The sequence below is a fragment of the Heterocephalus glaber genome, unplaced genomic scaffold, assembly GCF_053883595.1.
Source record: "Heterocephalus glaber isolate CG9 unplaced genomic scaffold, H.glaber_assembly_v1.0 deba00001479, whole genome shotgun sequence".
In the NCBI taxonomy this organism is placed as follows: Eukaryota; Metazoa; Chordata; class Mammalia; order Rodentia; family Bathyergidae; genus Heterocephalus; species Heterocephalus glaber.
The window spans coordinates 21,474,555-21,501,308 of record NW_028258316.1 but is presented as its reverse complement, the minus strand read 5'-3'; the positions used below and the strand labels follow the sequence as shown (position 1 = coordinate 21,501,308).

The 26,754-nt window shown below is 45.8% G+C and overlaps 2 protein-coding genes across 5 annotated transcripts in view; one reads left to right on the top strand and one right to left on the bottom strand.

Annotated features, from left to right (window-relative positions):
• Positions 1–26,754, bottom strand: part of Wdr31 (WD repeat domain 31) — a 71,031-nt gene that overhangs the window by 23,282 nt on the left and 20,995 nt on the right. The gene's annotated exons all lie outside the window — the stretch shown is intronic.
• Bspry (B-box and SPRY domain containing) lies at positions 7,054–24,533 on the top strand. 4 transcript variants are annotated; one of them, XM_004849534.3, is made up of 6 exons: positions 7,054–7,297; positions 11,447–11,545; positions 14,198–14,428; positions 15,938–15,963; positions 21,762–21,886; positions 23,126–24,533. In XM_004849534.3, the coding sequence occupies exons 1-6, from the start codon at positions 7,097–7,099 to the stop codon at positions 23,650–23,652; spliced, it is 1,209 nt and encodes a 402-aa protein (XP_004849591.1). In that variant the 5' UTR covers positions 7,054–7,096; the 3' UTR covers positions 23,653–24,533. The 4 variants fall into 4 exon arrangements, with proteins under 4 accessions (XP_004849591.1, XP_004849592.1, XP_012929367.1 ...); XM_013073913.3 differs by having other exon boundaries at positions 7,082–7,297; positions 15,941–15,963; positions 23,126–24,219; XM_021262209.2 differs by lacking the exon at positions 7,054–7,297 and adding an exon at positions 7,391–7,479.

Below are 26,754 nucleotides of genomic sequence, written 5' to 3'. Positions count from 1 at the left end.
GTTTCAAAGCCTGCACACCTTCTCCAACATACTGTGAGTTTTCTTTCTTTTTTCTTTTTCTTTTTTTTTTGCTCTGCTAGGATTTGAACCCACAGTCTTGTGGATGCTAGATAAGCATCCTTATCATTGAGCTACATCTCCAGTCCTGTTATTTGTTTCTTGATTTTGAGGCAGGTTCTCACCTAGTTTCCCAGGCTGGACTCAAATTTGTGACCCTCCTGCCTTAGCCTCCTGAGTAGTTGGGGTTACAAGCATGTGCCATAGTGCCAGTTGATATTTTTCATTTCTTGTCTCACTCATCTGTGAGCTCCATGAAGACAGTGACTAAGTCTCATTCACACTTATATGGATGGTGCCTAACACAGGGACTAGCATAGCATTGCAAAGAACTTTCTACCATGTTGGAAATGTTCTGTTTCTGCACTGACCAGTCCCATAGTACTACACCGTAGCATTTCTTTTTGTTTGTTTGTTTGTTTTTTGAGACAGGGTTTCACTATGCACTTCAGGCTGGCCTTGAACTATGTAGCCCAGGCTGACCAGGAACTCTTTGCGATCCTCCTGCCTCAGCCTCACAAGGGCTGGGGTTACCAACATGCACCACCACCCCTGGTTTGCCGTAGCATTTCTGCACTGACCAGTCAGTCCTGTAGCAACTAGTTCCATATAGCTACTGAACACTTGAAATATAGCTAGTGCAACCGAAGAACTGAATTTTAAATTTTACTTATTTTAATTAAGATTAAATTTAAGTAGCCACATGGGGCTAGTGCAAGTTTAGCACACAGTAGGTACTTATTGAGTTTTGTTCTGTTTTGTTTGGCAGTACTGGGTATCAAACCAAGGGGGTCTTGCACATGCTAGGCAAGCACTCTATCACTGAGCCACATCCCCAGTTCCTTATTGAATATTTTTTGAATAAAGAATGGAAAGGGAGGACAGTCATGGAAAGACAATTGGCCCACAAGATAGGATGTTAGGGTGTAAGCAACATAAATTCATGTACAGCCCTCTAGGCCCTGTACCTCCCAATCCCTGGGTCTAATTCTACCAGTGCCTCTTATGCAAATATAACCTTGGCTCTGGGTTCTTTATTGCCTGGATTGGCCATTCTTCCTTGGACTTGGCCTGTTTGATAATGTCCTGCCTGTGAAGTGAGCTGATCCCAAAGCCCTCTAGAGACAAGATCTGGGTACATCTGGTTTGGTCTGACCTGAGTAGAGAGCACTATCTCTTTACTCCATCACATGGAACCCATGTGGTCTAAGTTTGCACTGGCAGGTTGCCCAGTCCTCTTAAAAGTGACAGTTGAAGCTGATTGTGCTATGAAAACGTCACAGAAGGACAAGAAGCCCCAGAATGTTGACACTCACTGATACTCCTGGAAACTGGATAAACCGAAGTTGGATGACTTCTAGCACTGGTGCTAGACACATTACAAAAGGGTCTGAGGAGGACTGAAGAATGGGCACAGGGCCCCACTGAGCAAGCAGACACACTGGGTCTGCCATGGTGGACCAGACCTGAATGAAGGATAGTTCTTTCCAGAAGCCTTTCTAAACATTCACTAAAAAAACTTTTAAGACCAGGTGCTGTGCCACATTCCTGTAATCCCAGATACTCAGGAGGCTGAGGCAGGAGGATTGAAAGTTCAAGGCCCACCCAGGCAACTTAGCCAGACCTTTTCTCAAAATAAAATAAGGGCTAGGTATGTAAGCCAGTGGAAGAGTGTTTACCTACCATGCACAGGGCTCTGGGTTCCATCCCCAGCACCCTCCTAAAAAAAGACCAAAACCAAATGTTGTAAATATCATTAACAAGCAAGTGAAAGAGCAGGTTACAGAGCAGGATATGCACAGAATCCTAATTTTATAAGAAGAAATACAATCTTATATATTCCAGAAGAGGGGCTAATGGATGCTCATATGTGTAAAGATCTGTAATTATACTTAAAGCAGGTTATCACTCCATGGAATTTATATGAGGTTCATTGGTGAAGAGGAGCAGAGGTCATGGCATAGAAAGAAATCTTGCACTTGCTACCTTCTCTGCCCAGACACTCCTTCCCAGGTAGTCTCAGAGCTCTGGCCACACCTTCCAGACAAGCGCCTCCATCATGCTCCCTTTTGTATTGTTAAAACAAACTCTGGAAGGGCCAGAGATTTAGCTCAGTGGTTCCGCCCGCCTGCCTCACAAGCGCAAGGACCCGAGTTTGATCCCTGAAAACAAAAACAAACTCTCGAGTCTGTGATCTCTGAAATAAAAGATTTACAGAGCAGTTACAGATGCCAGCCAGAAAAAGGAGCAGATCTGGGGATGAGTACCCACAACTACCAGCAGGAGAACCAAGAACACCGTTTCTATAATGAAAATTTGAGGAAGAAAGACATAAGTTGTTAGATGTGGGATTATGTGAAGGAGGGAAAGCTTTGGGATAAGAGGGCAATCTATAAGGAGATGTAATGGTTGTTTTTGGATTGACAAGGGTTGTAAGCAGGTGTCTGGGAGCTCATGATGGGATTGGAGTTAATGGGGGGAGGGTTTGCTTTTCAGTGCTGGGGATAGAACCAGGGTCTCTTGCGTGCTAGGCAACTGCTTTGCCACTAAACCAAACACCCAACCCTGAGTTAAAGTTTTAACATATATTCCAGAATACAAAACCATCTTTTATTGTTGGCCTGTAATTTGTTAGCTGATTAACCATCCTCATTGTTCTTCATCCTCTGGCCTTTGTAATTAAATATAGGACTTCTCAGAAATTTTCTCTTATGTAATGTTTGAATCTTCTTCATCTCTCATTACTGACATTGGACTACGTATCTATTTGTTTTTATTTGTCCATGGAAGTAACTTTGTTCTAGATTGTTGTACTCCAGTTAAATAAGGCCTGGTGCACAGGTAGGTGCCCAATAAACCTGTTGAATGACTAAAATGTCCATGTTTCTCTGTCTCCAGTTCAGGGTGTCTGACTTATACAAACCCTAAAGTTCAAGCACAGCCCTTCCCATGCCCAAAAGGGCTCCAGAAACCCCTGTACAGCCTAAGCAGCTTTCAAACTTATTTTTGAACATGACCCTCAGAAAGAAGTACATTTTGTCTCCACTGCCTATATACATCCTTTTACTTAGATGTAATCAAAAGACCAAATTATAACAAATTTAGCTAAATTTAGTTAAATGATCAAATTGGCTTTTATTAACAATTCTAAAATTGGGCAACACATCATTCTATAATGTAGATGGACTAAGACAAAGAGGTTGGTTTTATGGGAAGAACAGGGCTGAAGGAAGCAGAAATAAAATCATTTTGAAGTTACTTTCCTACCAGGTCAAAACAAAGGGGATTTCCTTTATCATACCATCTAAATCTGGCCTGTTTGGGACAATAATGTGTTGCTCTTGCTTTGTAGAAACAGCAGATGAGCAAGCTTGTGACATTTTAGTTTCAGTTTGGTAATGTGGAGCTTAAGCATGAGCATGAATGACTCCATATTGATTTGGTTTTGTCTGTTGCTATTGCAGGAGCCTAGGCCAAAACAATGCCCTCCCATAAAGTTTGTTTAACTCCATGTATTTAACTGAAGCAACAACCAAGAGTTGGTTACTTCATTGTTTTCCTTCTTTCTTTTTCTTTTTCTTTTTGAGACAAGGTCTTAACTATTATAGTTCAGACCAGCCTTCAACTCATGGCAAACTTGCTTCAGCTTCCTGAGCGCTAGGATACAGGCATGTGTCACCATACCTGGTTCCTTTCTTGACTTGACATCCCCACCTAATAAAGGGTTGCCACTGCTTAGGGCAGTGTTTAGTTCAGAGGGCTCATCTGCTTCCTAATCATGGATGACTGCTAGAAATGGAGATTCCTGGTTCCACTTCAGGTTTTTTTTGGTTTTGTTTTGTTTTGATTTTGAGACAGGGTCTCTTGATATAGTTCAGGCTAGCCTTGAACTTACAGCAATCCTCTTGCCTCAGCCTCTTGAGTGTTGGAATTATAGGCATGAGCCCCTACACCCAACTTCCACTCCAGATGTAAAGAATGAGAATCTTGATGGGGATTTAGCTCAGTGGTTCTGCCGCCTGCCTTGAAAGTGCAAGGTCCTGAGTTCAATCTCCGGTACCAAAGAATAAGAATCTTACTAGAAAGTCTCCATTTCCTACCTCCATCTCCTGTGCCCCACCCCCTAGTGCTTCTGGAGCCAGATGAGCTTGAAAGGCCCAGCCTGGGAGTTTATGAGTATCCTAGGCCTGGTGAGGATGTGTGTCCTTCAGGGCTTGCTGCTTGTTTCAGGAAGGGGCTGATTCTCCAGCTCCAGGTCAAGAGCAATGGAACAGATGAACCCAGCTTTCTTTTTTTTTTTGGTACCGGGCATTGAACTTGGGTCCTTGTGCTTGCACAGCAGGCGGCCAAACCACTGAGCTAAATCCCCAGCCCAAACCCAGCTTTTTAAAAGCAAATCCATTCTCATTGTATCCCTTTGCATTTCCTAGCCCCTCTGCCTGGGAACATGTTTGATGATTTCTTGCTGTGACTTTCCAGCCCTAGCCCTCCTAGGGCCACTGACTCTTCTAAGGCCACACCCAAGGAAGGAACCCAGCTTTTCCCAGGGACCTTATCCCTTTTCCCTTCCTGTTCCCCATAGCTTCCTCGTCTTTAGGGAAAAAAACCACCAAAGTAATCTCTAATTACCATGGCCCATTTCCATTCCTACCCACAAGGAGGACAGATGCAGTTATGAGGACATCACCCTCCCACTGGGATGTACTGAAAGGCTTCTTTTGATAACAGGACCATTACAAGGTCTCTCTAAAGAACCTCACACAATTTACATTTCCAAACCTGCCACAAGAGTAGTTACAGATCCCAACATGTGTAATAAAATCATTTATTATTCATGAGTGTATGTCAAAGCAAGCATTTTGCAAGTAAGATTTCATTTTATTCTTGACATAGCACTCTAAACTGGGTACTATTATTATCTGCATTGCAGAGATAGGAAATTGAGTTTTTGTTGTTTTTTGAGGCAAGGTCTCCCTATGTAGTTCACTTGTAGCCCAGGCTGGCCTTGAACTTGCGGTGATCCTCCTGCCTTAGCCTCCCAAGTGTGGGAATTACAGGCAGGCACCACCACAACCAGTGAGATGAGGAAATTGAGACCAGAGGGACCATGTAACCTGACTCCAGTCCCATAGCTGTAAGTGGTATAGCTACGATGAAACCTATAATGCGACATTCCACTCTGTTATTTTGTCTGGCCACATGGTATAATATTTGTCTATGCGGAGTGACAAAGTGTCCATGCTGGAAGGTGACATCACTTAGTACTGCTCTGAGTGGTTTCCAGGCTGTTAGCTGCCCTTACTCCTTTGGGGATAAAGTCTAGAGCCTGTGAGGGGAAGGGCTCTGTTGCCTTTGCGTAGTGGTGGTTTAGTGGAGCCTCAGGGTCAAAGAGCCTAAGCCCCCAGGAGTCTCAAAGATGTAAGGGTTTTTTTCCCCCCAAGATTTTGCTGCTGTCTGTCCCCAGAGGTTCTGAACCCAGAATCCACCCCTTCACACGGGGCCTGAGCCCTCCCCACTTTGGCTGAATTTATTCAGCTCTCTGCTGAGGTGGAGTTTGGGCTTGAGGAGCAGTGCCTTCCTTGTAGGCCCAGACTGGGCCCCCAACAGAGGGCTCAAGATCTGGCCTTAGATCGACATACAGGACCCTGGAATGGCTCAGGTTCATGTTAGCCGTTCTTTCTGGAAGGCGTGAGTGGGTTTTTATTCCATGCTCTTATTTGCAAGATTGACTTTCTTCACAATAAACATGCATTACTTTTCCACAGTGCTAATTAAAAAAAAACCTCAAACATTCAAATTCAGAAAATTTGGATGCAAATCCTGTCGTTTGGGAAAAACAACCTCAGTATGGACTTTAAAAATTGTCATCAGGGCTGAGGATGTTCCTCAGTGGTGCAGCGCTTGCCTAGATTGCAAGAGGCCCTGGCTTTGATACCTAGCATAAAAAAGTAACATAGTAACTTTAAGTTACTACCTCTGGTTCTCATTGCCATTAATTAGTGACTATGACCTCACATAAGTCACTTAACTTCCATAAGAATTGGAATGTTGGGCTGGAGATTTAGCTCAGTGGTTCTGCTGCCTGCCTCGCAAGCAGAAGGACCCGAGTTCGATCCCCATGTACCAAAAAAAAAAAAAATTGGAATGTTAATAGTACTTTCTATGTACTATTAACTGCTGAGAGACTGCAGCTACTGTCTGTGTTCCAGGTACTGTACTGGTTTATGTGTTTTTAATTCACTAACTCCTCAAGCCCAAGTCCATTAGGCAAGTGCTGTCATCCCTATTTTTTTTTTTCTTTCTGGTACTGGGGATCGAACTCAGGACCTTGAGCTTGCAAGGCAGGCTTGGCACCACTGAGTTAAATCCCCACCTCCCGTTGAGGCCATAGAGTGGCTATGAGGGATTTGAACTGGGCAGTCTGACACCAAAGCCTAGTTTTAAGCTACTTGCTTAAGTTACCTCTCATAAAAGCTATTGTGAAGATGATCAAATGCTTGTAAAGTATTTGGCAAAACTTGCACTGGTTTTTTTTTTTTTTTTTTTGTACCGGGGATCGAACTCAGGACCTTGTGCTTGCAAGGCAGCCATGGCGCCACTGAGCTAAATCCCTGGCCCTTTGCACTGTATTTTTATTTTCCTGAGCTACATTCCCAGTCCTTTTTATTGTATTTTGAGACAGGATCTCACTTGATTCCCTGGCTGGCCTCAAACATGTAATCCTCCTGCCTCAGCCTCCCAGGTATTTGAGACTACAGGTATATAACACGCCCTGCTAAAACCTGGCACTTAGTAAGTGCTCAGTAGTTTCCTATGGCCACATTAATGTTTGGTGTTCTATCGTCTTTATGTGTTTAAAAACACGCATACAATGCGATTTAATTTAGCAAAGAAAAGGACTGGTGAAGAGGGCAGATCAGGGCGGGGGCGGGGCGGGAGGAGGTGCCGGGAGGGGCGGGCCCAGCGTGGGCGGGGATTTCACTGGCCCCGCCCCACACCACCTGCGACAGGTGGACCGCGCGGCACCTGGCGTTCGGCAATGGCCGCGGAGGGCTCGGGGCTGCAGCGGGAGCTGGGGCCAGGGCCCAAGCCGGACGCGTTGTGTCCCGAGCACGGCCAGGGTCTTGGCTGGTTCTGCGGCTCGGAGAGGCGGCCCGTGTGCGCCGCCTGCGTGGGCCCAGGCGGCCGCTGCCGGGGACACCGCGTCCGCCGGGCCAAGGAGCACGCGGAGGAGCTGCGGGTGAGCGGGCGGGGGCCGCTGGCGGCGGGGCTCAGGCGGCAGGGACCGGGGAGAGCGGCGGGGGGGGGGGCAGGGAGTACCGGGCTCCCCATTGGCTTCGCCTGTAGAACCAGTCTATGAAAGGTGTGGCCGCTGGAATCAAATCGACCCAAGTTCGAATCCCATCCTTCCCCATCTTCCCTGTGAGTCACAGTAACTCCCTGAGTCTCGATGTCTTCATTTGTACTTTGGGGGCAGGAAGAGTAGCTCGTGTTTATTATACGTGACTTCTGAAAAAACTGGGTCCTAGGTGGGTGTGGTGCCACAGGTTTGTGTTTGTAATCCCAACTTGCTGGGAGGCTCAGGCCGGAAGGTTAACCTGGGCTATAGTTGCCCTGGAACATAGAAACCCTCTTGGAGAGAGGGAGGGGGGAGACGGAGGGAGGGACAGAGATACAAACCCATCCCTCTTCACCTTTCCACCCAGAGCCGTCACCCTTATCCTTAGGTGTCAGATGAGGTGATCTGTTTCCTTTCCAGGATTAGCCTTTACTGTACTTCAAGCTGGTTTCACCTGGATAAATAACAGGGGGAGTGGGGAGGGTATGGGAGGAAAATTTCCCTAGGGTTTCTCCTCTCCTCCACTCTCAGCTTAGCTGCGGTCACTTTCCTCTCACCCCCACCCCCATGGAGAGTCAAGTCACCTAGGAACTTCCTTCCCTCTTCCACCCTAGCTGTGGTCCTGGGGATTTCCTTGCAGTTGGATGAACTGGGTTCTTTCTCCCAACCCCACCCTGCAGTTCAGCCCTCCTATGCACCTGTGCCCTCGCTGGGGACTTCACTGACTCAGACTGGACTGAAATATAAACACCTTACAGGATGCTGGGGCCACAAGGGGTTCAGTTATTCATCACATCCTAAGCTTCTGGTTGATCCTACCAGTCAACAACAGTGATGGTAAAAATCAACTTAGATAGTATGATAATCAGATTGCATGTTGGGTAGGAACTTAGCAAATTACAAAGTATATTTCATCTCATTCATCCAAATCAAGCCAGGAAACCAAGCCCCAAAGCAGGGCAGTGACTCCTGCAGGGTTCCTAAAGTTCAGAGGCTGGAGGGAGAGGGGTGATTCATTGACTAAGCAAGAGGAAGCCACCTCTTTATTCTCTGGTGGTTAGGAGGAGGAAGTGACGCTAGTGGAAAACCTTAAAAAGTACCCACCAGGCCCTGAGTGATAGAAGGCGTGAAGGCTGAGGAGGGGTGGCAGGCCTGGTGCTTATTTTGGATTGCACTCTGCTTCCAGTGTCTTCCCTGGGTGCCCCCACCCTGCCAAGACCTTAAATATATTTATCTCCTTTGCTTGAAGAGAGGTGAGTCTTGCCCACACTTTTTACAATTTTAGTGTAGATAACATGCTAGAGATCAAACCCAGAGCCTCCCGCTGCCACTAAACTACACCCCCAGCCATAGATTAGATGATGTCTTTAGCACAGTCCTTTCTCTAGCCCGCCAGCCAACAAAGAAATTGCACCCCAGGGCAAGATTGTTACAGAACTGTGCAAAACCCAGCACCAGTTTAACTGCTCTCTTGCCTTCTGAGTCCCTGCCCTGCAACTTTTCAGAAGCCAGGTTCAGTTCTCTCAGTGGCTGGGTACTCAGAGATCACAACTTTGGTGTAGTCAAGTCAATCCTGTAACTTTGCATTTGGACGTGTGTAGTATAGGACTAATTCCAGCTTATGGGAGGAAGGATTTACAAAGGCTTCCTGGAAGAGGTAGATGAATTGCCTTGTGGCAAATGGAACTGAGGGAAGGTCTTAAAGGAAATAGTGGAGGGAACCACTGCTTGGAAGGGCGCCAGCTGTGACCTGAAGAAATGGAGTGGAGAAGCAGGAGGCCTCACCATATCTCCTGGAGCAAGTCACTTCTCTGTGGGCCTTGGCTTTCTCATTTCTAAAACTCTCTCCTGTCTCCATGGGTTTTCCGTTATTATTGTTGTTGTTGTTGTTGTTGTTATTATTATTATTGTACCGGGGATGGAACTCAGGACCTTGCGCCTTGCAAGGCAGGCGCGACGCCACTGAGCTAAATCCCTGCCCCCCATGGATGATGCTCGTAACTGTGGGAGCTGTGAATTGCTGCCCCTTTTGTGGTCTGTGCAATAGATATTCATTCATTCAAAAAAAATTTTTTTTCTTTTAAATTCTTTTATTGGTACATTTTAGGTATACAATATGTTTACATTTATCGTTGGGTGCTTGTATCTACCTGATGCATCTTGGTTCTTATTTTTTTCCCCATTACCTGTGCACCCTTCACCCCCTCCACCCTTCCCTATTTACATAGATTTTGTTTCCATTTTTTTTCTTTTCTCACAATTTTTCCTTTCCCTTCTTTCCTTTCCCTTTTCCCTCTCACCACCCCTACACCTTTGGACCTTTTAATATTTCAAATTATCAATTTTTCATTTTAATCATTTTAATCTTTATTTACACTTTCAGTTTCTCACACTAGAGAAACTATTCAGTATTTACACATGTGTGTCCTATTTATTTCACTTAATATGCATCCATTTAGCTATAAATGTCTCTAATTTCTCGTTCTTTATGACTGAGTAGTACTCCATTTTATAAAAAAAACCCCACATCTTCTTTATCCAGTTTCCAGTTGATGGGCACTTGGGCTGTTTCCAAGCTTTAGCTATTTCAAACTGTGCCGCTATAGACATGGGTGCACGTATATCACGGTGTATGATTCTTTTAATTCTTTGGGGAAGATACCCAGCAGAGTCATTCAAAAAATATTTATTTAGGGGCTTTTATTTGCAGGAATTCAGAGAACAGGTCAAAGATATGGTACTTATGTTCCTGTCATAGAGAAACACAAAAGAGTAAGCACATAACATGTAGTCTGAGAGTTGTAAGTACAAAGGAGAAAAATAAAGCGCAATAAAAAATAAAGGGGAACTGGGCATGGTGGTACATGCCTGTAATTCCAGCACTGTGGAAGGCTGAAGCAAGAGGATTGTAAATTTGAGCCCAAGCCCAGCAACTTAGTGAGACTCTTTTAAAATAAAAAAGGGGCTGGGGATGTTGTCATGCAAAGGCCCTGGATTCAATCCCTAGTACAGTAAGTAAATAAATAAATAAATAAATAATAAAATAAAAGATGAAAGGGAGGAAGTCAGGGAAGCCCTCTTTGAAGTGACATCTGGACAGAGTAAAGGAGCAACACACACACACACACACACACACACACACACACACACACACAAGAATACTGCCAGAGAATAGGTGCAAAGGCACAGAGGTCAGGACAGTTTGGTGTTTTTAAAGAATGGAGAGAAGGTCAGGGTGGAGAGTGGTGGGAGGTGACACTGGAGACATAAGCAGTCACATCAGTTAGGCCCTTGTTGGCTAAAAGCATGATCTCGAGGTAAGTGTGTTGGAAAGCCAGTGGGGGACCTTGAGCAGGGCACATCCTGATCTGATTTCCTTATAAAGGGTGGCCATGGCTAATGGGGAGCAGGGGGAGGTTGAGAATGAAAGTACGATTTGGAGATTGTAATAGGATTCCTATTACAGTGAGAGATAACTGAGAGATTCTACCCATCTGGGTAGAATAACAGGAATGAAGGTGAGTGGAAGTGGCCGGAGGAGAGAGAAACTTTGGATTCACTAATGGGTTAGATTCAGGGAAGAGAAACTCCTGGATTTTGGTTTGGGTAACAGATTGATGACTGATGATGCCATTTCATGAATGGTAACAACCCAGGGGAGAGCAGCTTAAGAAGCCATGTTCTGCTCAGAAGCAGACAGGGAGACTAAGGGAGCCAGGTATGAAGGAAAGTCACAAGCATGTACATGGAAGTGGTTATAATGACAGGCCAGGGGACTTGAGGGTAAAAAAAGAAGTGAGGCCTCAGTAGGGAATTATGGGCAGCAAAAAGTGGTAAGACTAATGTATTGGTGGCCCCAACTGAGCTATTGAAATGGAAACTCTGGAGTTAGCAAATTAGAAGGTTGGAGCATGGTGGGCAGGGTGCAGGATCCTTGATATGAAGATTTTTGATAATGATGAGGTCTGGGATAAAAGAGAAAAATCGTTGGGATGAACAGATGGCTTATATGCATGGACAAAGATGCCATGAGCAATGCTTATGTTGCAGAATAAGATTGTGGACCAGTGTGAGAGGCTGCAGTTACAGAGTGCTGGTATCACCAAGTATGTGGCTGAAGTCCTATCGGGGAAGAACCAACGAGCAGTGGTAATTCTCCCCTTTTCCTCTATGCTGTGCCCCTCCCTGGATAAGACCCTACCCCTAGGGACTTTGTCAAGTCTAGGGTCCCTTTCCAACCTCACAGCCTCATTGTGCTATAAGCAAAGCTGGGTGTTCAGAAAGGGTGATTTCCCATCTCTCCAAGCCTCAATTCTATCATCTGGACAGAATGGGATTGTTCCTAGTACCTCACTGGATGCAAAGACTCTGCTAGATGATGGCTTTTTTTTTTAGGTATCTTGGGGTCGAGGATCAAGAAGTGTAGCATTGTTTTACCATCTAGTTATTTTGGACTCAGTCCCAGAATTATAAAAACACTTAGGGACTTACAGAGTATTCTTTACAACAATTTTACACAGTAGATGGCAGCAGATCCCTATATACAAATGGAGAAATGGATCCTGTGATGGTTCATTGACTTGCCCAAGGTCATACTGCCTCCTGGCAGTGTCAGTTCTGTGTCCTGGATCTTCTAACACCCAGGCCAGTACTCTTCTATATCCCACAGCTGGTTCTTATTCAGTGGACGCATTGCCCCTGCTATACTTCGCTGTTAAGCATGCCCTTCAGGACAGGAGCTACAGATTTCTTTCTGCACATCTCCTTCCTCCTGCCCCCATGGAGCAGGCTTGGCACTGCCTTAATCAGGGCTCTTTTAATTGCACAAAACAGAACACAGTCGAACTTGCACAAACAAAAGAGCATTTCCTGGCAGGATACAGAGGTTTTTCGGAACCTACAAGGGACTAGAATCAGGAACTAGAAAGCTTCTAGGTGTTCAGACAGCTATTCCATGTTCATGTCTGCTTTGGTTTTCATGATGATTCCTTGCCTGCTTTCTCTCCCCTCATCATTTTATTTTCTTATCTTACTGCACTGACAATTATTGTACCTCAGTACAAGGTTAGTCAGAAGCTACAGTACCAGATCCTGACTTTAAGGAGGAACTTCCAGTATTTCACCATTTATTTATTTAACAAATCCTTATTTGCACCTACCACGTGCCAGGCACTATTGTCCTATGTGCTTGGCACTCCACAGGGGACAAGCCATATGAAAATTCCTGTTTTCATGAAGCCTACATTCTTGTCAAATAAAATATATGTCATGTCAGAAGGTGATACAAGCTATGGGGAAATATAAATTAGGAAGTGGGATAGCATGTGTTGAGGACAGGGGTTGCAATCCCATCTGCTGTGATCAGGAATGACCTCATTTAAGCGGTTGATACTTGCACAAAAGCCTAGGAAGCTCCAGAGTGGCCCACACATGTGAGGGAAGAGTTTCCTAGAAGGAGGAAATGGCAAGTGCAAAAGCCCCAGGTGGGAATGTACCTGGCATGTGGGAAGAGCGCCAAGGAGGCCTGTGAGACCAAGCAGAGCATATGGGTGAGATGGCAGAGGATGGGTGGGAGAGGCAGTGGGCAAGGTGGAGCTGGATCATGGCCTCATTAGCCATGTAAAAAGACTTTGCTTTTCTCTTTGGGTCTGATGGGAGGCCATTGGGAATTTGTGAGCAGAGTAAGATGATGTGATTTAAGATTAAAAAGAACATGATGGCTGCTGTGTTGGGAAGTTACTATAGACAGCAGGGTAAAAGGTAGGGAGACCAGTTAAGAAGCTGTTGTAATAATCCAGTGGGAGACAACAGTAGTTTGGACCCAAGTGGGTTCACTTGTCATTCGTTTAGCCTCTCTTTCCTTCCCATTGTGCAAATTGTGGGTCTTAGTTTCTTCTGTCAAGCAGGGGTGATTGCTCCCTGCATTGTGTAAAGCAGGTCTTTGGGGACAGGCACAAGGAAAGTGGTTGATTCTCCCTGACTCTGACCTGAAGAGGCAGCTTTGCTGTCACTTTTTGGGCAAGAGTGCAAGGGCAGGTGCTTTATGCAACAGATGCCTTTGGGGACGACTGGTTACCAGGTGGTGTCTGCTATAAGGGAACAGTGTTGATCTGAGAGTCAAGAGAACTAGGCTGTGGTCCCTGCCCCTGCAACTGACTTGCTTTGTCAGTGCTACCAAGAGCTTTTTTAGTAAGCCAGGAAAAAATTTCCCATTCTATCATCCAGTCACTATCTGGGAGTGCCTACTGCATGCCAGGCACTGTGCTAGGAGTTAGGAAAAGATGCTCATTAACTTCACTGGCTGAGAATTAGGTATTCTAATACAGAACCTGCTGGAGTGGACGGCCTTGGGAAATAATTTGTTTTTGTCCTTAGACGTGGTGAAATATCAACTGGAACACTGTTGTTACGGAAGTGGTTGATGGGGATGACTTTTTAGGCCCTTCTATTTTGCAGTTTCTATAATTCCCAGACCCTGATCCCTTGGCCTAGGTATTTCTATATGTGAAGAAACCAGGTGATTGTAGTTGATATGTAAGCCCTGTCCAGCTTCTCCATTCTGTGATCATGGCCTCATGAGATGTAGCCTGGCTGTCTGGATCTCAAATTTCTTTAAACCGTATTTGGGAAGTCTCACTGTTGGTGTGTCAAAGTAAATGGTGTAAATACTGTTATTCCCCTGACTATTCCCATCATAGACGTTGCCATTCAGTCTTGGCATTCCTTCCTGCCAAGCCCAAACCCTCCTTATCCTGACTGGGGCTTTGCCAGGACCCAACTCCTCATTTCATCCCTTGTTAGAGCACGGCCAGTGCAGCAAGGGAAGTGGTCATCCAGCGGTTGAGTTTGGTGAGGAGTCTTTGTGAGAGTGAGGAGCAGCGGTTGCTGGAACAGGTGCATGGTGAAGAGGAGCGGACCCACCAGAGCATCCTGACACAGCGGGCACACTGGGCTGAGGCTCTGCAGAAGCTCAACACCATTCGTAGCAGCCTGGTGGACATGCTCACCCATCTGGATGACCACCAGCTGATTGTAAGTTGAGCAAGGCTGAGGGCATGGCCAGTGGCCAGACTCCCATGTTTGAAAACATTGAGAATGCGTATTAGTAGGAAGTGAGAATTTGGAGCAGGGATGAGTGACAAAGCTCCTTTGCTTGGTGTGCCTTCTGAACCTTCTAGGCCCTTCTGTTTACTTCCTTGTAAAAGGCAAAAGAACTCTTTGTTTAGCAGACCTCCCCCCTTATTTTCCATGTCTGATTACCCTCCATATCTGATTGGGTTCCTCATCTGCCGCCATCTCCCAGGTGGTATCTGGGGGTTCGCCCTGTTCTGTCTGCAACAAGAATCCTGTTAGGTTAGTTTAGCCAGAATCCCCCTGACCCCTGATGTTTCCTCTTAGTAATTTTCTATCTATTTACTCCTTGGCTATAAATTCCTACTCACTCCTGCCCTATTCAGAGTCAAGCCCAATCTCTCTTCCCTGCTGCAGTAGTCCCTATATCTATCGCAAGGGCCCTGAATAAATTCTTCCTTACAGTGCTTGAATAAGTATCACTGAATACTTTCTTCTTTAACATGAGGCAGGGGGAATCAAAGTATAAGAGTTGTTTTTTTTCTTGGCAACTAATAGCAATATCCTTTTAACAGCGAGCTCCTTATCGACACCTGTTAAATGCTAAGCATTGTACTGTGGGGCAGAGTTACAGGATACAGCTGCTGCTTCCAGTCGTATGAAGGAGATGAATATATAAACTAACATTTAGAGTAAGGAAGGATATGTGCTTTGGTAGAGGAAATCTCTCAGAACTAGGGACCTCACAATCCAGGCTGGGGAGGGGGTCAGGGAAGGCTTCCAGGATGAAGGGACTTACAGGTGGTAAGAAAGTACCCATGTCGAAGGAAGTCGCAGTGCACAAGGAGAAGGCTGTGCTTGAGGGAGCTGATAAGGGGTCCAGTATGAAAATTCTTAATTCTACCAGAAGTTACCATGATTAAAATTTGGTACATAGCCTTTCCATGTATTTTATAGACATGCAATTTTATAGATGTCCAGTTTTGAGAGGACAGCGTGACATCTGAATAAAAAATAATGCCAAGCAGAGGCAGAAGAATGTAGAACAAGTGAGCTGTCCCACTGCATTTTCAAGTAGGGCAGTTCCTGTGACTGCCCTCAATTGTGCATTCATTCAGTCACCCAGCTCCCACGCACAGTGCACATTCTGTCTCCAATCCTGGGACAGTCACAATAGAAGATTCAGAAAGTCGCAGCCACCCAGGAGCTGACATTTCTTGGGAGAAGTCTTTGGTAAATGGCTGATGGTTCTGAGGAGACCCCAGGGTGCCACTGGGCAGGGGCCACAGAGTGACTCATTCTGACCATGTGCTACAAGGGTGCATATGAGAACAGCCTGTAAAACTTGGTGCTGGGGCCTAAGGAAGGAGGAGGAGCTTTTATTCTAGACCCTTCACAGTTAAATAAATTCAAGTCTGACTGCCTGTGGGTTTCTGGTGCCACGCCTGACTTTGTTTTGTTTTCTTGCAGCAGAAAGAGCAGGAGATTTTTGAGAGGTAAGTATGGCTCCAGGATCTGCTTGGGCAGTCACGGAGACACTTGCCCTCTCCCCATTCCATTGCCTTCAGGCCCTGCCACTCCTGGGAGAAATTACAGTGCTCTTCCTGCTCTGGTCTGCACCACTGCTTTAGACCCACACTGAAGGGCAGTGAAGATCCTATTAATCAGAGCCTTGCCACCACAGGCTTTCTTGTACATTGTCCTATATCAAAATGAGGTCACCCTGTCCAAGAGTTTTACCACCCTCCTCTACAGATAAGAATACCAAGGCTCAGAAAGGGAAAGGAACTTGCTTAAGTCCCAGAGTTGGGGCTTGGACTTACTGGCCACCTGTCCCAGTGTTGTCTCCTCTACTTCATCTCCTTCCTCTCATAAAAGAATCTTTGAACTGTACATCTGCCTTACCACTCAAATTTTGCATTTTAATTATTTGATATGAAAAGAATTTCACCGAGTCTTACCCTGGCTTCTGAAGGGCTGAGAGGCAAGCCCTGAGGAGGAGGCAAGAAGATGTAATTTGCCAGGCGAAATAATTAACTCATCAGCCTGGGCTGATGTGCAGCTCAGCAGTAGAGCACATGCCCAGCATGTGGAAGAAGCTGGGTTTGATCCTCAGCACCAGAGAGAGAAGGAGAGAGGGAGGGACAGAGGGAGAGAGAGGGAGAGAGAGAGAAATTTAAAATTAAAAGTGAGGTTCTATCAATCCTTCCCAATTCTATTCACTAGAGGTGATTGGTTTTAATGTGTGTTTTTAGACCTTCTGTTAATCATAGAAGAGTATGTGAGGTGTCTTTAATTTGTTTGCCGATTTTGTTTGTTTTCTGAGACAGGATCTCACTATGTAGTTCAGGCTGGCCTTGTACTCACTATGTAGCCCAAGCTGGACTTGAACTCATGGCAATCCTCTTGCCTCAGCCTCCTGAGTGCTGGGATTTGCACCACCATGGCTGGCCTGTTTGTTGATCTTTTTGATTTTTTAAACAATATTTTTTAAAGCACAGATGGGATTGTTTTATACCTGTTATTCTACCACTTAGTAGGCTTAATAGGCTTTCCATGATAGTACATATAGATTTATTTTACTTTTTTGAAAGCCCATGAAGTATTCCACAGTATGGATATATCCACATTTATTTTACTTTCTGTCTCTCTGTCTCTCTGTCTGTCTCTCTCTGGGGAGGCAGGTGCCGGAGATAGAATGCAGGCCTCACATGTGCGAGGCCAGTGTTTCACCACTGAGCCGCATCTCAGTGTCTCTTGTCTCCTTTTAACGTAGGTGTGGCTCATCCCCACTTCTTCCCTCTTAATCTTTCCACACTTCCTGCCAGTCTTCTCATTTTACTTTATCTTCATCATCTTCTTTTAATTCAGTCTGTCCTCAATATGAAACAAATCTGAGTTTTGAAAAGAATTTTGATCTTTAATTTTTTATTTTGAAATATTTCAAACTTACAGAGAAGTTGTAAGAGTAGTATAATAAGCTTCACCTAGGATTATCAGTTGTTACTATTTTACCACATTAGATCTTGTTCAATCTCTCTTCCTATCTAGGTGAAGCTTATTATACTACTTCCAATTATATTATCTCATGACCAGAGTCGGGTCATACTTTTTTTTGTGTGTGAAACAGGGTCTTGGTATGTAGTTCAGGCTCGCCTTGAACTCACTATGTAGCTGGACTCAAACTGCTGGCAATCCTTCTGCTTCAGCCTCCTGAGTGCTGGGATTAGAGGCATGCACCACCATGCCCGGCTGGGTCGTACATTTTTGGGAGGAATAACTCTTTTTTGTTGTTGTTGTTGTTGACAAGTTTAAAACATGTATTTAAAATACAATTTATAAAATGCTTAATCTGCTGACTCAGGAGCCCGTATGTGGGGGTGGGGTGGGGGTGGGCAGCTGTCCACTGCACCAGCAAAGCAGGGTGCAGGGGTGTGGCCCCCTCCCATTCCCTTCTGTTCAGACACCCAAGGGGCCCATGTGCACCCCTGGGATCACACGACCAGAAAACAGGACCCCAGAGGTTTCTTCAGTCTCTGCTTGCCAGGGAGGCTGGGTGTAGCCCTGCCGGCCCATCCCTGAGCAAGGGACCCCCAAATGGGGCAGAGCAGGGTATGGCTGGGCAGGGCAGGGCTAGGCGGGGCAAGTGGGCTCTGGAAGGGGCTGATGGTAGCAGATAGGGTGTTGCCTCCTGCCTGCAGGTGGGGAGCACCCTGATTGAGTGGGCTGAGAAGGGCTGGTCACCAGGCCTGGACCCCTAGCTCCTTTGGTTATAGGCTGACATCAGAGTAGTGGCTCATGGGAAGCAGTTAGCTGGAAGGATTGAGGCCTGGCTCAAGGGGTCTGGGAGGAGCTGAAGAAAGGGACAGTACCATGAAGGCAGATAAAGGGGCAGCAGCCTCATGGTCCTGCCCCTCATCAGGGAGGAATAACTCTTAAGTGATGAATCTTCAGTCCAGCATATCAGGGGGCCTATGATGTCACTTAAGCAATGTCCCATCATCAGGCATGTTAATTTTAAGCATTTGGATAAGGTGGTGTTTAAGGGTTGTGTTTATTGTGTTTCCTCATTATATAGTTATATTTTCCCTCGTATAATTAACAAGACAAGCATGAGGAGATACTTTGCATGTATATGGTGTTTCTCTTCTCTTTTGCCCAGTAGTTTTGCATACGTTGGTAATTCCTGCCTTGATATTTATTTATTTGGTTTTTGGGGTGTTTTTTTGGTACTGGGGATCGAACTCAGGACCTTCCGCTTTCGAGGCAGGCGGCGGAACCACTGAGCTAAATCCCCAGCCTGATATTTATTTATTTGATTGCTTGTTCATTTATTTAGTGTCAATAGTTTCATGAGTTTGTATTTTATTCAGTGCATTATAGTCTGTTATTACCATTTTTAATTTTAACGTTCAAATTATCCCACATCTGCCAGTCAGAGCCCTTTGAGATGGATCCTGTGTCTTTTTGGCAAGACTCCATTATCCTTTGAACACTTTTCTGTTCTATAGCACAGGGATATATCCCAGGCTCAACTTATTCTTTTCTTGTTCCAGGTCTGGAATCAGCTCTTTCTCCAGGGATCTTGGTTTCTTAGAGCAGGGGAAGAATATTTAGAAGCCAGGATCTGGCAGTAAGGGTACTCATTGCTACTGATGTGTCACGGCTTCCGGGCCTTTTCGGGGAGCAACAGTAAGAGCTGAGTGTGTGTAACTATTTCATGCACAAGTCTGTATCACAACTTTGAATTCTAATCTAGCACCACAGGGTTTTCCCTTTTTGTGTCCCTATTATATATTTGTATCTTTTTTCTTTTATAGTGAAAACCTTGGTTCCCAACAACATGAAAATATTTATTCATTTGCTCAATCCTACAATATATACAAAATTGTTTGAGAGCAGCTAACCCCATTCTACTACTGACAACTACTAGTAGAGTTCAAGATCTGTCTGCAATCATTTGTGACCCCAGGTTGAGGGTGTACACTCTCAAAGAGCTGTGTTCAAAAGTTGTCAGGCCCCTTATAGCTGGAACCTCATTTGTCTGAGAAACGTCTTTGGCTCTGGTTTCTGTGCTCCCTCTCACCTGACAGTGACAACAGGTCCCATTGTATGGGCTGAGCATTCAGATCCAAGCCAGGATCTGCATTTGAGCCCTATTTTACTTCCATCCCTCTGAGGCTATGAGTTTTCTCCTCCATATCATGTGGTTCTCTGTGGACTGTACTATCCATACCTGGTCTCAGATCTGTCCTGGGATGACAGCTTAGCCCTGCTACTGCTGGCTCTTTCCTCCCCACCTGTTTGCTGGAGCTTCTCCAGATGGAGCCGCAGTGCTCTGAGAACATGGCAACAGACCCTCTGTTGTCCTGACCACAAAAAACACTTTGTTACCAGAACCCACTCTTAGTACTACAAGGCCCTGTCCACCCCATTCCTCCCAGGCAAGGCAGTCAGTGACGGTCTTGCAAAAAGCTTCACTCCACTGGGGAGAGAGGGCTACTGAATGACCTCAGAACTAGCTACCCAGTTAGAGGTGATGGGAAGGTTCTTTCCACTCAGGTCAGAGGGCTGCAAAGTTTTGTGATATCCCCACTTTGCTCTATACCAGTGGTGGTGAACCTATGGCACTCATTCCACAGCTGGCTATTTGTATCATTGAAAGCTCTGAAATGTTCACTATCCCTGCTATATCCTTTTGAAATTTCATTTCAGATCAAGGAAAACGTGGAATGGTGCCTGTGGCCCCCCTGGGTTTGTTCTATCTTTGCATGGAGGCAGGGCATGAATCCAGCTTCCCTTTGTGGCTGAGTGCCTCCTCTGAATCTCTGTTCTCTCCTGTCAGGCAGAATAACCACTACATCCTAGAATATGGCAAAACTGAAGTATGCTCCCGGATAGAAAGCAGTAATCTCAGGGCCTGGCAGCTGCATAAATGGCAATTCTCCCTTCTTAGGCATCTTATGTTCCCCAGTTACCTCTCCATGACTGATGGTCCCTTCCTGTGTGACTGGTCACAGGTGTTTGAATTCTTTTTTTTTTTTTTGGAACCGGGGATCAAACTCGGGTCCTTGCACTTGCAAGGCAGGCTGTGGAACCAAGGTGTTTGAATTTTAAGAGCAGAGGAGTGGCTGTGCCTTCTGACCAAACCAAGGGAAACATTACTGCTGCAGTAGATTTTGGTTTTGTTTTTGAGACAGGCTGTCATTTGGAGTTCTGGTTTGAACTAAAGTATGTAGCCCAGCCTGGCCTTGAACTTGTGGCAGTCCTCTTGTCTCAGCCTCTCAAGTGCTAGGATTATAGACATGTACCACTGTACCTGGCTTTGCAGTAGATTTTTGAAACAATGTATTTTCTGGGTAGGATACAGGAGTAGAAACACTACCACATAGGGAATCAAGCGGCCCGAGTTCTAGTCCCAGCTTGACTGCTCATTTATTGAGGGACACTCAATAAATTCTCCCACAAGTGCAGACTGGTGCAACCACTGCGGAAGTCAGTATGGAGATACCTCAAAGAACTAGGACTAGAGGTCCCATTTGACCCAGCTATTCCCCTGCTGGGTATCTTCCCAAAAGAATTAAAAGAATCATACCACAGTGATATATGTGCACTCATGTTCATAGCGGCACAGTTTGTAATAGCTAAAACTTGGAAGCAGCCCAGCTGCCCATCAACTGGAGACTGGATAAAGAAGATATGGTTTTTTTTTATAAAATGGAGTACTACTCAGCCATAAAGAATGAAAAACTAGAGTCATTTATAGCTAAATGGATGCATATCGAGGCCATACTCTTAAGTGAAATAAATAGGACACACATGTGTAAATACCGAATAGTTTCTCTAGTATGAGAAACTGATAGTGTAAACAAGGGTTAAAATGATTAAAATGAATAATTGATAATTTGAAATAGGAAAAAAGGTCCAAAGACGAAGGAGTGAAGGGAGGGGGAGGGGAAAGGAAGAAAGGGAAAGGAAAAATTATGAGAAAAGAAAAAAACATGGAAATGAAATCTATGTAAATAGGGAAGGGGGGTTGAAGGGCGCACAGGTAATGGGGAAAAAGATAAGAACCAAGATGCATCATGTACAGGTAACAAGCACCCAATGATAAATGTAAATGAATTGTATACCTAAAATGTACCAATAAAATGTACCAATAAAATTAATTTAAAATAAAAATTAAAAAATTCTCCCAGTTTCTAGTACTGGCACCAAGCACGTAGCTCCCTCTAAATTGTCCATATGCTTTGGATTCTGGACCTTCTTGAATGTTTTTTTCCCCCCTGGAAAGGACTGAAGAAGCAGAGGGCATTTTGGATCCCCAGGAATCTGAAAAGTTAAACTTTAATGAGAAGTGCACTTGGAGCCCACTACTGACCCAACTCTGGGCAACAGCAGTTCTCGGATCCCTCTCAGGTCAGGAGCTGCCAGAGCCCAGCACCAACAGGAGCAATTGGGCTTCTGTCTGTCTGTCTGTCTGTGTGAGGTTTGTTGCTGGATCACACATTGGGCACCAGTGCTTTGGGGATGGTTGTCTAGGCAACCAGTGATGCTGAAAGCAGGCTACTCAGTGGGGGCCAAGGCTCTGGATGAGTACGAGCAGCTGAAATAGGTCCTTCCCACTTCCAGACCAACCTGCTCTGTGGCTGGGTAGGATTAATCTTGTTCCTATAAATCATGTTCCCCTTACATCCTGCCCTTCTAGGGAAGCTCATGATTTATTGGTACCGTTGGGTTTCTCTTTAAGAAAATACAACTAATAGTCAACTGGAGGGCATCTGGACCAGGAAGAAGCTGCCTGGATTTGCCTCATTTATTCGCTTAAGAAACACTGACTCAGGCATACTGTGCGCCAGGCCCTGTGCTGTATACTGGGCCTGCAGAGTGAACAGACCCAGTCTCCTCCTTCCAAGAATTCTCACTTTGCATGGAGATTCTCGGAGCATGTTTCTCCCAGCCTAGATGGAAGCATCCATACTCCCAGTGGTGGTCTTTGAACAATTCATGGAAAGGATAAGTTAGTAAATTGAATCTTGTCTCAATTTTATCCCCCTCCCCCATATTCTTAAAATTTTGACACAAGCCATAGCTTGTCTACACTAGATTCTGGCATCAGATGTACCTGATTTACTAGCAGCCCATTCATTCAGCTGTTGGAAACTGCATTGTCTCATGCTTCCTAGCTTCAGGAGCTCAGTCCCCAAAATAAATCAGATCTGAATGCCACAGATACAGCCAGCTAGAAAGCAGTACAACCAGTGCTGGATGTGGGAACAAAATTTGGCCTTGCCACCAACTTAGTATGGAGCCTTGAGGAACTCATTTCTCCTCTCTGGGCCTCATTTCTACCGGTTTATAGATGAAGATCTTAGCCTAATAATAACTAATGTTACCACATCTACAGTTTATTGATGGCTTATTATATGCTAGGCACTTTACATGAATTGTATCATTTAATTCTCATGGCCATGCTGTGATAAGTCCTATTAGATCCTCATTTTACAGATGAGGAGACTGAGGCTGAGAGAGTCACTGGCTTATCAGAGATCTCCCTGCCAGTAAGTGGCAAGGAAATCCTTTGTTACCTGGTGGGACCAGGTCAGGGCTGGGGAAGAGGAGCTGTGGGCAACTCTGATAATTCTTTCTTTCTGGCAGGCACAGAGGATGTACGAATTGATGAGAGGACCGTCAGCCCCTTCCTGCAATTGTCAGATGATCGAAGGACCTTGACCTTCAGTGCCAAGAAATCCAAGGCCTGTGCAGATGGCCCAGAGCGCTTTGACCACTGGCCCAATGCCCTGGCTGCCGCCTCTTTCCAGACTGGGCTCCATGCCTGGATGGTGAACGTCCAGAACAGTTGTGCCTATAAAGTAGGTGTGGCCTCAGGCCAGCTGCCCCGCAAGGGCTCTGGCAGTGACTGCCGCCTGGGCCACAACACCTTCTCCTGGGTCTTCTCTCGCTATGATCAGGAGTTCCGCTTCTTGCATAACGGTCAGCACCAGCCCCTGGGGCTGCTTCGGAGCCCGGCCCAACTAGGTGTCCTTCTGGACTTGGAGGCAAGAGAGCTGCTCTTCTATGAGCCAGCCTCTGGCACTGTGCTGTATACCTACCACACGGCCTTCCCCACGCCTCTCTTCCCAGTCTTCGCTGTGGCTGACCAGACCATTTCCATCATCCACTGACCTCTGGCCACAGAAAGGTCAGCTCCATCTCCCTGCCACCCTTTCAGGTCAGGCCACGTTTCCACCCAGTGTCCTTTGCCCGGGTGATGTGTGTGGTGTTTCTAAAGGAAACAGGGCCCACACTCGGTGGGCAGATTTAGGTGCCATGGGGATATGTTTCAGACCTGGGCACAATCTTTAAATGCTGGCCATCTTCAGGGAACTTGCTGCTCCCTGGACCTCCACCTCCCAAATCCACCATGATTCTGCCCCTCTGGCACCCAGCCTGGGTCCTGGGGCATAGTGAGCGTGCAATAATTATTAGGCAAGTCAACAGAGGGATGGGTTTACAGATAGATGACTGGGCAGACATGGTAGTTTCAGAAGCACTTCAGCCCCCTACCCTGAGCATTGTGCATGTGGAAATGGTTTTCTGCAGAGAAGCCTGTGGCTGAAGCTTCTTTATCCTCTCAGTTTAGTGCTTCTCAATCTTTTTCATGACATGCACATAGGGTAAATATTTCTAGCACACAAAGACAACCCAGGAGGGATTTAGAACTATCAGGCTACTCCTGGCTGGAATACTCCGGTCTGCCAGTACTATGTCCTCCTCAGGTCCTTCCCTAGCACTTAGAAGCCCGAGGGCCCTATCTCCAGGTAACCTGGCTGCAGCCCAGCCATGGGCATCTGTCCCAGATGCTGAGGCTGAGTGCCAGCTTTGCCCACCTGAGATAATGGGGTTGAACTTCTTTCCTACTGTGGCTATGTTCCCCACCATGGTCTCTCTGATCTAAAGTGGAGGCCTATGTGAGGGCTTCCAGCCAGAAAGTGCTGAGGAATATCAGCACCAGCCTTAGGGAACATGAAACCTGAACATTATTAAAGGATTTAAGAGACTTACAGATTTCTTCCATGTTGTTAATTGGCTATGTGCTACACAGTGGCCCGTCTTCCTTAACTTCATGGACATGCTCAGAAATAAATGGGTAGTAGCTCAGTGCAGCAGGAAGAGCCAGGAAACCTTACTGGGACCAAGGGCAAGTCCTTTTGTGTTTTCCTCTATAAGGAGAACATCCAAGAATAGTGGTCCTCAAACTTTGTCCAGGAACACTCTTCAGAAGCAGCCTTATCAGGGCTGGAAGTGTTGCTCAGTGGTAGAGTGCTTACCTAGCATGTGTGAGGGCCTGGGTTTGATCCACAGCACTGCAAAAAAAAAAAAGAATCCCCCCAAAACCCCACACACCTTAACTACAACTTGAGTTCCTGGAGCCAAACGAGATGAGAGACAGAAGCCCCCCCTCCCCTTTCCTTGGTAGTACAAAGCAGCTTGAAAACCACTACTTCATCACGGTCTGGACAAAGGAAGGCTGGCTGGGGTCAGTGGGCATTGAGTAAAATAGTCCCTGATTCAGTGACCAGCACTACTTTGCCTCAGCTATTTGTGGCAATGCAAAAATATGATCCCCTGAATGTCCAGGAGCAAGATGTTGAAGAGAGAGGCTGAAAAATCCCAATCTTTATTTTTGCAGTGCTGGGGTCAAAAGCAGAATTTCCTAGGTAAGCATTCTACCACTGAGCTACACCTCCAGGCCTTTATATGAAATGTCTCTGATTGTTAGGTTTGTTCAACATTTCTTTGAAACACTGGATAGATCAAGGCTATAGGCCTCTGGTTGGCAACATTTTTGATGAGATGATCTCTGAGACCCTCGAATTTCTAAGATCACAGGTCATGACCTCTTCACTGCCTGACACTCAGGAATCACTAATAAGTCATCTGGCTTTGGTGTCAGGCCCAACAAAGACAAACATTATTCGAAGAGATTCTCCAAAGAGATATTCCCTGCCTTTGCCTAGGCATGGCCTCTGCCCAGAAATCTAAGCCAAAGCCAACCTGCTTGGCACCTGAAGGCCCCCAAACCATGCTCCCCCCAATGCACCAACCCAACCCCCCGCAACAGACCAGTCCACAGTTCATGGGCCTGCTGTGGGAATACCCCCCATCCTTCTGCTTCCCCAAATGTCACCCCATCCCCATCCCCAGCTCAATGTCCTCTCCAGACCCTTCCCTGGCTCTTGCCACCAGAATATACACCACATTTGTGCATGCCGATCTTTTTTTAATTTGGTACTGAGGACTTGAACCCAGAGCTTTCTCACTGAACTACATTCCCAGCCCTTTTTTATACTTAATTTGTGTGTGTGTGTGTGTGTGTGTGTGTGGTACCAGGGATCACACTCAGGACCTTGCACTTGCAAGGCAGGTGAGGCACCACTGAGCTAAATCCCCAGCCCGCCCTTTTTTGGAAACAGAGTCTCACCAAGTCATTAAGTTATCTAGACTGGACTTGAACTTTTGATCCTCCTGCCTCAGTCTCCCAGAGTGCTGGAAGTACAGAGGGGGCAACCAAACCTAGCTTTGTCTATGCTTTTAACCTATGGTATCCCCTGTGCCTGACACTGGGCAAGGCACTGAGATATTCAGTAAACACCAAGTAGATGGGTGAGATAGGAGAACAAGTGGAATTTTCAAAACCCAGTTTCTTTTTCAGCTTCCAACTGTTCCCCCCACATCTCTGAGCTCCAGTCCATGGCCCTTGCATTTCTAATCCCTATGTGTCCCTATGACTGGGGTGCCCTTCAAGGCACTGTTCCTGTTCTAGGATCTTCACTGCTGTGTCTCATGTGACATGGGTCCCTCTCTACTTGCAACCTAATGGTCCAGTCAATGGGCTTTTGAGTCAGGCGTGCCTAAATTGGAACCCTAGTTCTCTCAAGTGCCGTGACCACCGGCAAGCTACCTCCATTTGTAAATTGGAGTTATTCCACCTATGGCCACTAGGTAGCTCTGAGGGTTATATATGCAGATAAAGAACTAAAGTACCAAACAAAGGGCAGGCATAAGTCAGCAGAGTTCCTTCCCTTTCAGACTACAGCATGGTAGCAGATAGTGTCCCTACAGCACAACACAGCACCCTGTCAAGCTAAGCTCTGACTTCAGGGAGTCTGAGGGTGAATGAGAGGCCTTAGGACTTAGGCTTCAACCTCTGGGTTTTTTACATAATGGGATTGTGGAATCTCAATGACAGTGCTACTAAGAGGTCAAAAATGCCTGTGTTTTGT

Excerpts from the sequence above, each read along its gene's own strand:
- Bspry (XM_004849534.3), top strand. The coding sequence starts at position 7,097 with ATGGCCGCGGAGGGCTCGGGGCTGCAGCGGGAGCTGGGGCCAGGGCCC. Across the intron at positions 15,964-21,761 it reads GAGCAGGAGATTTTTGAGAG|GACTGAAGAAGCAGAGGGCA; the intron begins GTAAGTATGGCT and ends CCCCCTGGAAAG. Across the intron at positions 21,887-23,125 it reads AGTTCTCGGATCCCTCTCAG|GCACAGAGGATGTACGAATT; the intron begins GTCAGGAGCTGC and ends TCTTTCTGGCAG.